This window comes from Psittacula echo (genome assembly GCF_963264785.1).
Source record: "Psittacula echo genome assembly, chromosome: 1".
Taxonomy (NCBI): Eukaryota; Metazoa; Chordata; class Aves; order Psittaciformes; family Psittacidae; genus Psittacula; species Psittacula echo.
The window spans coordinates 16,988,651-17,004,988 of NC_137735.1; the positions used below are offsets into that span (position 1 = coordinate 16,988,651).

At 38.9% G+C, this 16,338-nt stretch overlaps 2 protein-coding genes across 5 annotated transcripts in view; one reads left to right on the plus strand and one right to left on the minus strand.

Moving 5' to 3' along the window:
* The window catches only part of NCAPG (non-SMC condensin I complex subunit G), a 28,261-nt gene extending 22,362 nt beyond the window's left edge, over positions 1–5,899 (plus strand). For 3 of the 4 annotated variants that reach the window (XM_080614714.1, XM_080614715.1, XM_080614716.1), the window contains 6 exons: positions 417–591; positions 958–1,119; positions 1,969–2,140; positions 4,142–4,234; positions 4,687–4,765; positions 5,587–5,899. In XM_080614714.1, the coding sequence (XP_080470840.1) occupies positions 417–591; positions 958–1,119; positions 1,969–2,140; positions 4,142–4,234; positions 4,687–4,765; positions 5,587–5,713 (808 nt within the window). In that variant the 3' untranslated portion in view covers positions 5,714–5,899. Of the gene's footprint in view, positions 1–416; positions 592–957; positions 1,120–1,783; positions 2,141–4,141; positions 4,235–4,686; positions 4,766–5,586 lie in introns of those variants that run through there. The other variant, XM_080614717.1, reaches the window with a different exon arrangement.
* Positions 5,900–9,292: 3,393 nt separating this feature from the next.
* Positions 9,293–16,338, minus strand: part of LCORL (ligand dependent nuclear receptor corepressor like) — a gene marked incomplete at its 3' end in the record, with an annotated part of 88,500 nt that continues 81,454 nt past the window's right edge. The window contains exon 7 of the mRNA XM_080638893.1: positions 9,293–10,293. Within this exon, the coding sequence (XP_080495019.1) occupies positions 10,110–10,293 (184 nt within the window). The remainder of the gene's footprint in view (positions 10,294–16,338) is intronic.

Here is a 16,338-nt window from a genome sequence, read left to right on the forward strand (position 1 = left end):
TTTTTTTGCCAGGCTTCCTTGATTTCTTACACAATGAAAAGTATCCCCAAAGAAAAATGTTACCAGGAAGGAGGAATGGGCAGAGGACAAATTAATCTAAATAAAAGATTTAGAAAAATGTGTTTCTGTCCCTTAAGAGACAATATGTGTGTATATATCAGGTTTTCAGTAGTAAGGATGAACTTTCAAACTGCTGAGAGGCAGAAAGTCTTACTTAAATCTTACTTGAAATACCATGTGCTAAATTGGTTTTGTGAAGCAGTTCTGATCTAGATCCTGCTGGCTGTCTACCAAGCTTGGCTGCTCCCACATTGCTTTGACGGATGTATTGTAATAGGTCTGTGAACTTTCAGCATAGAAGGGAAAACTTAAGGATGAATTAAGATTTAATTTTGTCTTATTATATATTGAAACAGGTCTAACCAGGAATGCTTTGAAGAAGCTTATCTTCCAACTCTGCAAACACTGTTAAATGCTCCTGCAACTTCACCTTTGGCTGAAATAGATGTCAGTAATGTTTCTGAACTGTTAGTGGACCTGACCAGACCAAGTGAACTGAAACATCAGTCTAAAAAGTCTCAGGACTATCAGGTACAGTGTGTTAAACTGGAGGAAAACAATATTTGTGGCTAGAGATTAAGAACTGATCCCCTTCACTTCCTGCTGTCTGGGCCTTTCTGAGATTCCTAAGCATCAGCAACTGGATTAAATGAGTGATGGGTTCAGGTAATGAAATCTTTTAGCTTGACCTTCCATCAACCCCCATCTTTGATTTCCTTTTACAATTAAAAGAGGCTTGTAGAAACTTGCACCATGGCTAACTGTCTATATTGGGAAAAGTAGAAAAATCAGTTGGTGTTTATTCTGTAAGATCAGCTGCTTATATCTGAATAATCACATTGCTGTCTTTTGTAAATCCCAGCAAAATGTCTGATACTTAATTTCTTTCCTTTACAGGACTTAACAGTGCATGATAGTTTAGCAGTGAAAATTTGCTACGAAATCTTGAGGGACCCAACGGCACCAGACGTTCGTATTTATGTAAAAGCTTTAAATTCGCTGGAACTCAGTGGTTCTTCCACAGAGAATCTTCTGGTTTTGATCAATGAGATTCTAGAGGTAGTACATAAATAACATGATTCTTTTTTAATCACTAGCCATCCAATATTCTGATTTACTTGAAAATGAAGAGCCTTTTACTTACTATGACAATATGACTGGAATTTCTCTTTAACCAGTCCTTGAAAATCACTCTGATGTGTTGTTTCTAGAAATCTGAGCTCATGTCACTGTATAATTTACAGGTTTCAGACACCATAGATAGTAAAATTAGCATGAAACATGAAACTTGATATATTTCAATACACTAAGTTCTTCTGATTACTGTAGTGTAGTTAATTTTTTTTACATTAAAATAAAATTTAATGTGGAGTGTCCCAGTTTGGAGGCTTATCTTTACTTAAGTATTATCAGCCGAAATGTTACAACTAAAGTTACGCTGTAACTGTGTAAGATCATCAGGCAACCTGAAAAGGGTGCTTGATTTAAGATAAGATGGGAAGGGCTTACAAGAGTAATATGACAGGTTTTACATTGATGCTTTTTTAATATGGGGAAAAACACAGCAAAATCTGGGATTGTGACAGAAGACAACAGTGGCATATAGAAATGTTGAAAAGAATGCTGATGCACTGTGGGCATATCATCCAGGGGCAGCTGCACTCCAGGACTCGGCTGGAAAGGTCCAGTTGCTTTAATATTGCTTGGTTTTTTGGCATTTCAGTGCTTGGTGGTGATGAAGAAAGTGTTTCTCCTTTCAACTTGACTTATCATGTCACACCTTGTATCCTTTGTGCAGTAAATTGAACTTATCCTATTAGCTGAACTCACAAATGGGGGAAATTTTAATGAGTAAAAGAAATAGTTGTAAAATGAAGTAACGTTTAATATTAAATGTCACTTCTCCAGGAAGTGAAAGATAAACTGTGTCAAAAAGCTATTGAGAAGTTCAAGATGAACTTGACCAAAGATCCTAACGTGGGCAAAGAGCACACTGAAATGACTGAGGAAACAGGCCTCTCTGAAAGGACACAGGAAACGGAGACCACATTATCTGAAAATACTATTCAAAATGAAGAAGGTAATTTAGGAGAGGTGTAGTTTAGTAGTAGGTATACAATAGAGTAGCTTGCTTAGATGCTATGAAAATAACTGCTAGTTTTCCCTCCATTGAACTAACCTACTTTGTGGAAAAATAGGAAAAGGTACTACCTAGTAAATATGTATACAGTATAAAATGCTGCTTGTACTGAACTATATTCTGATTTTTATTGCTTTTTGATCAGATCCTGTTTTCTTATTCTCCATATTAGTATAACTAGTGCTGTATTTTGAGTCTTAAGCTCTGTCATGCAGCTCTTTCTTTTTAGCAAAGACTGTATTAAAATCAGCTTTAGTTTTTTAGCTGTTTGACATGCTTGTGTGTCTGATAACTACCAGTGATGACTAGCTCATCTTTAGAAAGTGACTTGCTAACTTGGAGGAAGAAGCAGGTACTTTGTGGTGCTTTTATGCTTTTGAGTTACCATGCCTGTGCTACTTACAGGCTGTATAGTAGCAGTATATGGCTGATGCCTTCACTGTTGACACTGGCCCATCCTTGCTACAAGCTTATAGGTTGGAGCTGCATTTTTTTTTAATTGCTATGTAAGAGCTGGAAGTGGAAACGGCTGGAAGAGTTTTTGCTGCCTGCACAGCTTATGCAGCTGCATGTGCACTGTGCTGGTGGCACAGAAAGTTAACTTGTTTAGGAATTGCTTGGAGCAGTAAAGCAAAGATGGTGACATGCAACTGTTTTAAGCAGACCACATTTTTGTTTAACATTTATTTGATTTATTTGTTTATGTTTTCTAGTGGAGTATTTCAGGGCTTTAATCTGTTGTTTCTGTAAGTGTCAAATAACTTTATATCTTCTATGTTTATGTCTTCAAATACTTATTGATGGGAAGTTGCAAGTATGCTTTTGAGATAATAGTTGTACTGTTTTCTGTTACCATCTGATAATACTTTTTGATACGAATTTCTTACAAAACAGGATTTTTGGGCATTTCTTAAAAGTAGGCTGTAGGAGAAAGCATTTTTAACTCTGCCACCCTTCCCCAAATACATTTGGGATTGTTAATAATAAAGCAGCATCTACTACTTCAAATTTGTTAAATGACAGCTGTGAGCAAAAGGGGCAACAGACACTACTTTTGTCCCTCAATTGCTGCAAAGGAGATTTAGATCTGATGTTAGGAAAAAAGCTTCTTGTCAATATGAGGCCATACCACTTTTTGATACAACCCAGGATACTATTGGCCTCCTTGGCCAAGTGGCTGTACTGCTGGCTCATGGTCATTCAGGTTATGGACACTCAGCTGACACAGAAGATCCCTCACAATTCCGGTGTCCTCAAATGGAAAGTCACTGTTTCCACACCTATGGTCCTCCAACTCAGGGGAATGGGCAGTCAGTCCCAGGTCTCTCAGATTATTAAAGACAGGGGCAAAAAAAGCATTGAATGCCACTGCTTTTTCTTCATCTCTATTAGTCAGGTGACCATCTTCAACAAGAATCAGTCCCATGTTTTCTTTAAGCCTCCTCTTGCTATTGATATTCTTACAAAAGCCCTTCTTGGTATCTGACACAACACTGGCCAGTTTCAACCCTAATTGAGCTTTGGCCTCTTGTGTCTTCTCCCTGCACATATGAAACACAGCTCTGTAATCTTCCTGCAAAGTGTCTGACCTTTCTGCCAGAGGTCATACAGTTTCTTTTCCTTTTGAGCTCCATGAGCAGTTCCCTGTTCAGCCAAGCTGGTCTCTGCCCTGCTTGCTTGACTTCTGACACAATGGAAGGGGCTAAACAGTTGTCAGGGACAGTTTACATGTGATTGACCTGTGCTGGGACAGGGTTAAAGCTGAGTGACACTTGAAGCTTCCTTCTAGCTGCCTTACTGAATTTCTGTAAGTTTAAAGGAAAAATAGGGTTAAAATTGGGTGGCTTTTTCATATACCAGCCAATATTTAAAATACTGGTGCTTAAGGTATATTAAAAGTTGATTGTCTCTGACTTCTGCATGTGCTATTCTGTTTAACAGAAAATAACAAAGATGCTCTTCATACTCCAGTTACTGATGTTCAAAGTAAAACAACTGCGAAACAGAAATCCACAAGAAACAAAACTGGCAAAGGTTTGCAGAGCTTTTTCTGGCTACAGTACTCTGTTTTTTAAAAAGATAAACTTCCTACTAACTTTTTGTGAATGTATATACAAAAACCCCATTCAGTCTTCATACAGCATTGTATTTTTTAAAGTTTTGTTAGTTAAAAGATAAAAATAAACTTCTTCATGGAAGTTTTTGTGCTGTCAGCCTCTCCTGACAGACTCTAAAAAAATAAGTCTGACTATAGGATTTCAGGGTACTTTGGCCGCAGTCATGTACAGTAATGTACAGGTGTGTTGGAGAGAAGTGGTACTTTGAGGGGGTTTTGTTGACTGTTTTGTTTTGTCACCACATTCTGTCTCTGGTGACTGCATAGTTACATGTGTCAATGAAATATCGAACACTGAAGAAACATACAGAACTAGTTGAAGAAAAGAAATAGTATCACGACATGAAAAGAGGCTTTTGCTTATGCTTAGGACAACGGAAAGCAGCATCAGAAGTGAGATCCATGAGCAGAAGGAAAACTGGCACAACTGCAACATGTGGCAGTGAAAGGTAAATTCTTTTCTTTCCAACCTCAACCCTCCGGTGTCTGTCCTAGCAAGGACATCTAATTCTAATTTTTCTCTTTTCCCAAACCTGCATCTTTAATATCCTCTATTCCTCATAACACCGATAAATATTTCAGAAAAAAAAAAGTTTCCTTTGAACTGGTGCTTTTGAAACAGCAGCAGGTTTGACAGCTTCACATTTTATTGTCATTGCTAAGAGACTGGAGTTCTTTTTTTCTGTTGTCTGCAGCAGTAACACATTCCACCTGGCAAAAGTCATATGTTTGGCTTGCATTATTGCTCTTCTTCCAGTCACTTTTTCTGCTCTTTTCTAATAACTGTTCTGTGGAGGAATCAAATTTTTCATTTGAATTCTCTCTCTGCGCCTGCCCCCCCCCTTTTTGTTTCTTGTTTTTCAAGATGTAGTCAATAAGCTTCTAGAAATGACTGATGGCTGAATATACGTAATGCATTCTGATCTTGTAGGATATAGGCATTAAAACAACATCGTCTTTGCAATTTTCAGCTATGCTCACTGTTTCACAAGAAAGTATCCCCTGGACTTTAGGGTGACCAGGGCCAATCATTCCCATTTGCCTACTCCTGTGTCTACTTTGATACCATCAGATCTTTTGCGAGTTTTGCTTATTTTGCAACTGCTGACACATGGTTACTGAATCTGCTGATTCTTCTCAGAAAATAAATAGCTTATAATTAGTACAAAGTACTTTTGCTCTCCAAGATATTGCTTCAAGTTTGTAAATGTAAATCCTTTTGTGTCTGCTTAGTCTTTTTGGCCTTACTTTAAAATATTTTACATTTCAGTGGTGATGAGATTCCAGAATCTGTCCCAGTGTCCAGTTCAAGGCCTTCAAGACGAGCAAAAACAGTGGCACTTGAAAAAACAAGAATGAATCTTTCAAGACTTTTGAGTAGGGAAGCAGATCAGTGAAGACAAAAGGAGAGAAATTGGCCTTTGTTAATGCTGGTAGTTGACATCAGTCTTAAAACATAAGATTTGTTTTGTTGTTAGCCATATTTGACTCTTTTTATACTATGATCTTTTATAATTCTAGAACTTCCAATGAACTTTTAAATTCTTTTTATATAGATGCATTTGATGATTTTTCCCGATACGAAGTCCATCATTCATGTAATAAAACCATATTAAAATATTACTGGAACTTGGATTTATTTTTTTTACTTTATAGAGAAAAAATACTCTTTCTCTGTAAATAAAAATTGCTGCTGCTGGTAAGTAGTTAATGCTGTTTTGATATTTAACATTATTCAGAGAGAATGTTTGACCTGGAGTAGTTGCTTCTGATGGCAGCAGCTTTGAATATACCAACCTTTAATGGAACCTACTTTCTTCAAATTTCAGCTAGCGCATCCATGGACCAGGTTTTATTGCTCATGTTCATGTAAAACAGAATTGATCTGAATTGTGAGTTCTGCTTCCTGCAGGTATGTGTCCACTGTATTGAAAAAATGGCAAAATAGTGAATCTGGGTTACTGATTTCACAAAGCTAAGCCTGGAAGTCTGCTATTGCTCTCGACCTTGTTATATAAAATCAGTCTTGTGCTTTTAGGAAAGCATAAAAATATTTGTGGTATAAAGCAAGATCCAGGAATACTTAAATACAGAAAGAACAAAACATGAAATACTTTCTGGGACCGGTGTACTGTCTTTTGAAGTAGCAATTGGGATTTCTTTGTAGCTCTCAAGTTCACAGCCCTTTTTCTAATGACTTAGCTAGGAATAGGCATGAGTTTCACAGAGATAATAGGGGATTTACTTAAAACTGCTCATAGTAGTCACTGGTGGCTGAGCAGGCTCACTCTGGAAATGCTAGTCTTTTAATTTGGAAACAGTCAATCCTGTCTGTCTTTGTTACAATATAAATAATTTTCAAGGTAGCTGGAAAAAACTCAGGGCAACTGCTTGACACATGCATCTCTGCTGCTGGTGCCCAATGAGACTTCCTAAGGAACTTGCATATAAAATAGGTAAATACATTGTAAAGGGACTTTGGTAACTCAGAAATAGCTTAGGGACACAAGTGAAAAGTAGCATTCCCAAAGTGCATTGCACTGACTATTAGGCTATTTTCGAGCTTGCACGTAGAAAACAGACAGGATTGTGTTGCTTTTCCTTCCATTCAATTTTTGTTGGAAACCTGTCAAACCACAAAATGCCATTGCACACTTTTCTGCTGATATTTGCTATTCAGAAGCTTATGTAACTGCAGTGAATTATTTTTATTCATCACTTTAAACAGAATTTTGAAGTCCTGAGCTCCCTCTTTTGATAATCCTTTTCTTCAAGTCTCCGCTTGTGTTGCAGGGGGAGTTTGTGTTTCTGCAGCCACTTAAGATCAGAGACAGCCCCTGTCTCCTTGAATACTGCCTGAACCCAGTTTAGCAGTGTGAAGTATAGATTTTATTTTGCATCAGTTGATTGTCAGAGCTTACCCTGTGCTTTAAAGTTTAGTTTATTTTTAATTTTTTTATGGCTTTAAATAATTTCAGTTACAAGTTTTCTCTCACCCTTACTCTCATGAGTGGTTTGCTCATGTCGCACATCCCTCCGGGAGTGGGGGGAAGAAGGGGGGGGGACTGGGCAAGAGGCTGCGTGGTTCTGGATTGACAGCTGGGCTTGAACAACAACACCTCACGCTAGACCATGTCACCCAAGGCTCTGTCCAACCTGGCCTTGAACACCGCCAGGGATGGAGCATTCACAACTTCCCTGGGCAACCCACTCCAGTGCCTCACTACCCTTGCAGTAAAGAACTTCCTCCTTATATCCAATCTAAACTTCCCCTGTTTAAGTTTTACCCTGTTGTTACCCCTTGTCCTTTCACTGCAGTCCCTGTAGAGGCAATTTAGGTGTGTTCTGTCAAAATGACTTAACTTTTGAGGAAGAATTGCTGCGTAACTGCAGAGTAGGATGCTTGAATGTGTATTGTATTTTTCAAAGCTGATCATCAGCAATAATCAATGTCTAAAGGTATGCAGCTGACTTTCTCAAAAGTTGCTTATGGTAGCAGTAGGGTACACCCAAAAGTTGACGGGAAGCCAAGTCTGGATATATCCTACAAGCTGCAGTGAAAAAAATCTTAAGTTAAAAAGAATAATGCTTACTAAAATTCTTTTGCTGGGTTTTAGTGACTTTAATTCTATGGGTTGAAAGTGTACCCTAACTTACTGGTTGAGGAATAAAAGCTTAATCCCCAAAATATTCTGACTGACTCAAAACTAGCCACTTTGTTGCGCTGAAGCAATTACTGTACATCCTCTCTCTTTCTTCTGGCTAAACACAACAGGGTGTCCAACATGAGCCACACTAGACCTAGGTTTGATTCCATATTAAATGATAAACCAGCAGTAGTCCTTTGTTGTCAAAATGATCCCATGGTTATTCCTACACTAGTTTTTGTTTCTTAAAACCAGTTTTGTGATTGTTTTTGCTTGCTTGTCTGTCCAGACTACAGACTAAAAAATTTTCTGTTGGTAACAGTCTCCTTTAGCTGATAACTATCTCAAGAAGGGCAAGTGCTTCACCAAGCACACCTTTTTCTAGTTTTGTTGTTTGTCTGACTTAAAGCAGTGGTTCCTGAGTTTGGGTTAAGCCTGGATCTGCCTCCCTCTGAAACCCTTTGGATTTACCAGCGAACTGAAACTCAGTATGACACACAGGAAGGGATTGCAATTGTTAACAAAACCAGGCAGCTGCTTGGGTGTGAGACATGTCTGTAATTAACAGAAAAGGTTCCAGGATTTACTTGGTCCTTTTTCCCTGAAAAAATCCTTGTGACATCTCCTGCTTCAGGCACACAAACAAGGGACCGGCTGGACTGCTCAGCACAGCTTGTGAGACCATTTATGTGTCCCTCTTAAGGGTCACCCTGGTCCTCAGGTGGGGCTCACTGAAGTTAGCACCAGTGCCTCTCCCCCAGTAAGTTCAATTCTTTTTGGCTTTCTTGCCTCAGAGAATCCAAATGCATTAAATAGCTGAGATACATAAAGACCCTTTAGACAGTGGTGTGATGATGCATGTTTATTCTTTTAACCATGTTCTGCACTGACACTTCAGTGACTCAGTGTCCTTTTGGGATCTTGTGAGACTTACCAGAAATCACAACAACCTTTTTATTTCAGTTACTGGATAGCACCTGCAAACCAACAAACTTCTGTAAAGACGAACTGCATCTTCACTTTAAGAAAGATGATAAATTTAAGTGAATCCTTAAAACCTTTGTTTTCTAGAACGCAGTGTCTTCCAAGGAAATTGCCTTCTGGAAAATTAGTTCTTGGCAAGGACAGGAGAGACCACTTATTAAAAAGTTGAATTAAGAATCCTCTGCTCTAGCTATTGAATGTATGACTCCAGAAAAGAGAAATATATTATATGGTTTTATTCTAACACTTTTTTATAGCTGTATTAATAATAATGTTTTGATGAATGAAGCACATGAACCTTGCCCAAAGCTGATCTAAGCACGGAATGTCTACAATGTAGTTGGCTACAACCATTTACTACTTCTTTGAGTAGAGTTCAAAATGTTGATGTTTACATTGAATTTCCGAAGTACACATAAAAAAATGAAATGGGAAAAGCATTTACATCCATTTTAATTGGTGGCAGGCATAAATTCATAGAAACAAAGGGAGGAGAAAGACCATTTAGCAGAAACCTCAGAAAGTGCAGATACAGATTTGTTGAATGACATTTGTTCAAGAGCTTCTCCTGCAGGCTCAGCCCATTCTTTTAGACATTATGCTCATGACACACTGTCACACAGACGTTCTCAAGATGGATGATGAAGATGAAAGCATACTGCAGAAACAACCTGGGTGTTCGGCACATTTCACTCTGTTGGTGAAGGAGATCTCCTCACGTAATTTACCTTTTCACTGCGTTGCTTCGAGGTAGTCGGTCTCCACCTGTTACAGACTTAGTTTGAGTTGTTATTACCATAAATCTTTACATGGTGACCTATGCCACAAATTACATAATATATTAACTTTCGTGCACAAAAATAAACTTGGGAAATAATAATTAAACTTAAAGAACATAGAAAAATCACAATACTATTAATGGGGAACATCCGATTCTGATATAAATTTGTACTGCAAGAATTTCATGATGGTCAGATGTGAAAATTTATATTTAGAAAAAAGAAAAGGAACATCAAAATGAATAATGCTAATAGTAATAGAAAGCCAAATCACACAAGATCATTTCAAGATCAATGTAATGAATGCTTATTATTCAGCAGAAAAAAAAAAAAAAACAAACCAGGAACAATGTATAAAATAATAGTGCAAGAACAGCTGCGATCTATTTGTTCTCATCAGTTTTGAGATTTTGGTTAAAAACTTTACAGCTGGAGAGAGATGCTGCTGAAAAACTCAGATTCCACTCAGTGGGCTGATTAAGGCACGTCTTTATGGACTTCAAATGTTCAGTTTCTGTGTTCATGTCTATTGAATTCTGCGGCTCCGAGACTTTCACTTGTAGTGTGCTGTGAGAAAAGAAGTGGGAGTGGGAGAGAGGGGAAAAAATGAGACAAAGTTTAGTACATTTTCTTCTTCCCCTGCAAACAAGCAAACCGGTAAGAGGCAAGATAAGGTGGTGGCAGCTTGTGTATTCTGTGGGGTTTTTCTGCTGTTTTACTGTACTGTGGTTCAGAAACACCAAGACAGAACCTGACTGTGCTGTGCTCTCCATGTTGTCAAAGTAGATGGGGCTTGTTTCTATTGAAATAGCATAGTCCTGGTGGTTGGCAGAGCCTGTCCCAGGCTGGTTGCACCTGCTGTCACCAGCTGGTGCTGTTCCTCTGCACAGGAAGGGACTGGCCCTTCTTAAACTGTGTCCAGCTGACTACTATAAAACCATACAGCAGGAACTGGGCAAGAACTCAGGGCTGGGTGGCTTTGCTGACACTGTTAATATAGTACAACCATGAAAGAGTTGCTATATTGACAGCGTTTATTTTGTTTTAAATCTAGGAAAGTAAGTAAAGGGAAGAAGGGAAAGAAACCCAGCCCTTTGTGGGAATCACTGAACAGGTGATGCTGTAAGTGTGGACCGCATCACACACTCATTGTGCACATAGAATCACAGAATAGCATCGTAGAATGGTTTGGGTTGGAAGGGATCTTAACAATCACCTAGTTCCCACCCCCTGCCATGGGCAGGAACACCTTCCACTCCACTGAGTTGCTCAAAGCCCCATCCAACTTGGCCTTGAACACTTACAGGGATGGGGCATCTACCACCTATCTGGACAACCTGATTCAGTGTTTCACCATCCTCATAATTTCTTTTTCCTTAACATATAAAGCACTGTCATTGTCTTTTCTCCGTTCCTGCTACTTTTCTCTTTCCCTGCCTCCTTCCTGCAGTGATCTGTGCCCTATGTGCAATTCATTGTTTCTCACAAACCTTTTCAAAGATTTCAAGTGGATGAATGATACAAAGTTGGAAGTATTTCTAATTACTGAGATGCTAAAAATCAAATTGTATGTGTTGCAATTAAGGGCAGAAAGTAATGATTGTGCTATAACCTATCTGCACAGTTTCTCCTATCAAAAGGCGTGTTTAAGCAGCAAGAATCAGTCAGTGGCTCTTGTAAGCATTTCAGGAAACCAGGTCCATCACAGGATGTTTAGGTGCGAAGTATCAGGGACTGAATCTGCTGAAGTATTTATAGTGTGCCCATGGGTGAACAGTCTAGCTGGGACATTCAGTAATCATAAGACTATAACCTAAAAAACCTAGCTTGTGTTACTCAAATACTATTCCTGACTTTGATTATACTTTTCCCGATGTCATGGCAAGTAGGAAAGACAGCCTGTGTAACAGGTAAAGTCATTGTTACATTTCACAGAGCATCTGAAATGCAATTTTCATTCTTTTACATTTTAATGCAAGCTCTCTGGAAGGCTGTGTGCCTCTCTGACAGGGTGGTGAAATGGGCATTTATAAATTACCAACCCTAGCTCCTAACCCTCTGTAACCGGGGTACTGTCCCCATGCCCAGCATTTCCTACTGTGCTTACTCTTCTGCCTCTCTCGTCATGTTTTTGCTTTGTGCTATTTTCCTTCATTCTTTCCGGTCTGCGCATGCTCCTGTTGCTCTGATCTGTCCCTTCCCATAGGAGACACAGAGTGCAAGTGTAGGTGACAGGGAAGACTTTAGTCAGCGAGGTTACTTTCTTGAATTTGCAGCTTCTTCAGACTTGAACCTTTGCCTTCACCACTGTGCAGAAAGTCAAAGCCTTTTCTTATGGCCTTGGGATTAAGTGTGTGTTTGAGATGGTGCTAATGCTGACTGCTGCAGTTCTGCAGCCTGCCTCACTCCTACTGATTATGGGCTTTCCAGGCATGGCCACGCAGCAAAACTTACACTCTGAACAGAAACAATCTACAGTTAAATGAAGTGAGGGCTGGAATGTTGTTATGTTTGGGGAGTTGTTTGTTGCTGGTGGTTTGGGGGATGGTTTTTGTTTGTTTTGGATTTGTTCAGGGTTTTTTTTCTTTTGTGGTGGCTGTTGTTATGTCAAAGAACAGAAATGCCTCAGGATTCAAGAAACTGCAAACTCTGCTGTAATACATACCTATAACATGCTTTAAAGAACAGCATTTCTACTGTCTTTAAAGTAGTAGATACATAAACCTTGTTTAACAGTGGGCAAGTGCCACACAGAAAAAGCTAAAGGCTTGGGCTTCTCAAATGATTTGGCATGTTACTCCTGTACACAAACCAGGAACTGTATTGCTGGTGTGGCCCATTTTCCAAACAGCACTGCTAGCTGTAACAGTGTATATACTAGGGAATTGTGACCATAACTCCTTCCCCTTTGCTTGGACTGCAAAGACAGAGTGCCATGATACCTCCAAGCAGCACTTTGAATAGTTGGTTCTCTCAGGGACTGTCCTACTCTTTATACTTTAGGTTTTGTACAGGCTTGGGTACCAGGTGTAAAAGGCAGGACTGAGTCTGCAGAACTAGAACTGATATGCTGCTAGTTGTTGTGCAGTCATTCACCTCTCACACAAGAGCTCTAGGAAACTCAGGAGTCTGGCATTTTAAGAGCATGCATAAAAACAGAACAGAGAAATGTTAAATTAATGTTTTCGTCAGTTCCCCCATATAGGTAACGTCAACATAAAAAGTTCAAGTATTTTAAGGAAATTTATTTTTATCACAGTAAAAGTGGAAAACAATAGGTCTGAGATCTGCACTAATATGTTTGTTAACCAAGAAGAACCTAGTCTTTCATCTTGCTTTTCACTCTTTTACCTGCAGTGATTTGTTTTCTAGCTGTTGATGTAACAAGGCATGAAAATGGTGTATTTAGACATTTTTTTTTTTTTAAAGCAGAGAATATAATTTAAGCATAAAATTAAATAGAAGCAGCTGAATTTCTCCAGCTAGATCCATCAGCAGATTCTATGCTAGATTTTATTCCACTCTGCTTAAAAAAGGTGCACACTGCAGCCCTCCTGTCAGGAAGACCTGCAGGTTACAGAAACCAAGGAGCTTACTCCAGCAGAGCCTGGAATGAGGCTTGTGATACACCTCTGCTCTACAGCCTTCTGGAGTTCTCTGCAATCAACACTTGTACCAGTAAGAGGAGGGAGGTCTCTTCATCTCCCCAGACAACAGGCAATTACTGATTTATATAACAGTCTCTAAAAAGGTTAGAATTTGCCATTCTGAAGCCATCTGTTTACTATTCCAGCAATTATCATCTGCTTTGGTTTTATTCAGTTGGGATTGACTCAGTTCATCAGCTTCTGTGTATGTGATGGGTGGATGTCAGCTACTGATGCTCCTGTAAGATGGAACATAAATTCCAGCCATGGAATATTCAATTGTTCTGCTTTCATTAGGGAATTTTAAGACAAGGTCAACTGTGCTAACAGCCTAGTGAAAAGGAAGAAAAGAGTATTTATTTTTTCAAATTCTTTGTATGATAAACTAGTGACATTTCTTGAAAATTCATATGCTTTTCTTTATCTTTAACTACTCTTGAAGTGCTGGCAACATTTGCTGGTTAATGTAAAAGATTTCCTATTTCAGAGTGTACAATAACTGATCTTGATAATTCTTGTCTCTTCTTAGAAAGTATATACATATATACACGTATATATAAAAATGGAAATAAGACTATACCTTTTTGATCTGAAACAACTGCAAATTAAAAGCTATGTATCTTGGAGAGCTGAGGTGTGTGTTCCTGCAGTCTGTTGCATGCTGTATATGACTGCTCTGTGAGTGAGTGTATCTGAATGAGTGACGAGGTGGGAGGCACCAGTTACCACACTGAGGATGTGGACACATGGACGTTGTGTACAGTGACAGGACACTCTGCTCTTGCCTTTCTTTGGATGCTGCTGAACATAAAACCTATGGGCCTAGAAAACTGTCAGAGATGACTCCAGGGTTTATTTTTCATGTGTTGCTACTCAGTTCCCAAGTCACCACTACCCAATCATCTCTGCATTTACTATCCTCCAACAGTGTTGGAGACAGAAGCAATTATCTATTTGTTATTCTAACATATCACAGCAGCCAAATTCAGATCATGCCAATGGACTCTGAAGTCCCATCTAGCCTCCCCTGGCTGAGCACACAACCCTGTGTGTGATTAAGTCTCCGGGCCTGCTAGGACCAAAAAGGATCATCTCTCTCCACAAAAATTTCCTCCTATCATTAAAGCAAAAGGAATTCAAGAGATAGGTCTTTGAATTTGACCTTCTACTAAAGCAATCAGCAAGGGGCCTTCCCACGCTTCCAAGAGCTGAAGAAAACCCCGTTCTTTTCCATACTTCCAGATACACTGCTCGAATACAAGTATTCGTGAAATTTTGTGTTTCTTTCTTTAGTTTAACCCAAATTACTGTTACAATAACAGAAGTGCTGACTAATTAATAGGAGGATGTGACAGCAATACTATATAATGTGATAGGTTGCCAAGCACACACACACATACAAGTATTCTTAGACCTTCTTATTTTCCATGCTGTTTGGCACTGCATTTTTCAGGAAAACCAGGAATTTGACACCTGTTGTATGAAAACAACGAAGTTGAGAAAAACTTGGCTAGCTCAAGTCCATAGATTTGCTGAGTTAATCTCTGCCTACCACGTGTCAAGGGCATGCAGAAGAAATAGGAATAAGGATAAATGTTTCTTATCTGTTAGGCAACTCCTCAGCATTTCCCATTAAAGAGATTACCATCAAATGTTGTATTTGTAGGCAGTAAAATGACTATGAAACTATCACTGCAGGGTTATGTTTCTCTAAATCTTTTACAACACTTATTTCATAAACACTTCTCCTTCCCACCCAGCTGAGGGCTAGGGCAAACTGGTTTTTACCTTCCTGTCTGACAACGATTCTGCAAACTGCACTGTTAAACACTGCCATCAGCGAGGTGCAAACTGGCAGCCTGGAAAGCATAAGAGCATCGGTGAGATACAGCACTGATCTAAGGCTTTTACAGAAAGGTTTAAAAAAACGCTGAGTAGGAACAGTAAAACTTCAGCAGCATAAAAAAATTTTCTCTGTACAAAGCACTTAAACATTTCCCAAGACAGAAACAGTGGAATAGATTAGGTTAAACCCCACAGCACTGTAGTAGCCTCAGCACCCTTTCCAACAGAGGCTGATCAAATAACGCAAGGAACACTGAAATGAAGGTAAACCAAGCACACACAGATTTATTATCTCTAAAATTTAACTCATCTTTTCCACAATGCTCAAATGCAACAACAAAAAATCTACAAAGAAATCAAAGAAATTTTTTACTGTCTCATTTCTGTTTATCAAATGGATTCTTATTACAACAAGAAATAGGGGTTTTTTTTTCAGCTGAGTGGATGGAATCCAATTTGGGAATCCGAGAGAGAGAAAGAAATGCCCTGGAAATAGATGATGTGCTCAACTTGATCAAAGCAAGCTGGGGAGATAAGCAATATGCAGGAGGCTTTTAAAAATTAGACCTAAGAGCTGGGTTTAACACAGCTTGGACTACTGAGACAAACAGAACAACACACAAGGAGAACCAAGACATGGGGGGAACTAAATGTAGACAAAAAGACAAGGTAAGAAGTCAGAACCAGCTGTAGCCCCAGACTGAAATGATGGTGAAAAAGTTGCTTTTGGCCTTCAACACTAACTCATAAACATTTTCTTGGTTTGAAGGAGAAAAAAAGTGTGGGAAGAAAAAAGGAAATAGATATGAAATACATGTGAAATATATGAGAAAGATAACTGAAAGAGGCTAGTAGGAATTTGCTGAGCACTTGTGGCACATCAGTGAAAGAAATATATGACAGAGTCTGACAGGTTTCTCGCTGTTACTATAAATCTCTTACCAGGTGTAAGAGATAGTAATGGAGCAGCAGAAGTACACAATGAAAAAAGACGGAGCAAAAAACGGAATGAAACTGTGCCGCACACATTCTGCTGTGCTCCTGAGAACATGCTTTGACACTCACAAACGTACTGCTTGGAAAAAAGCTGATGCATGATCTGAAAATCGATTAAAGAAGG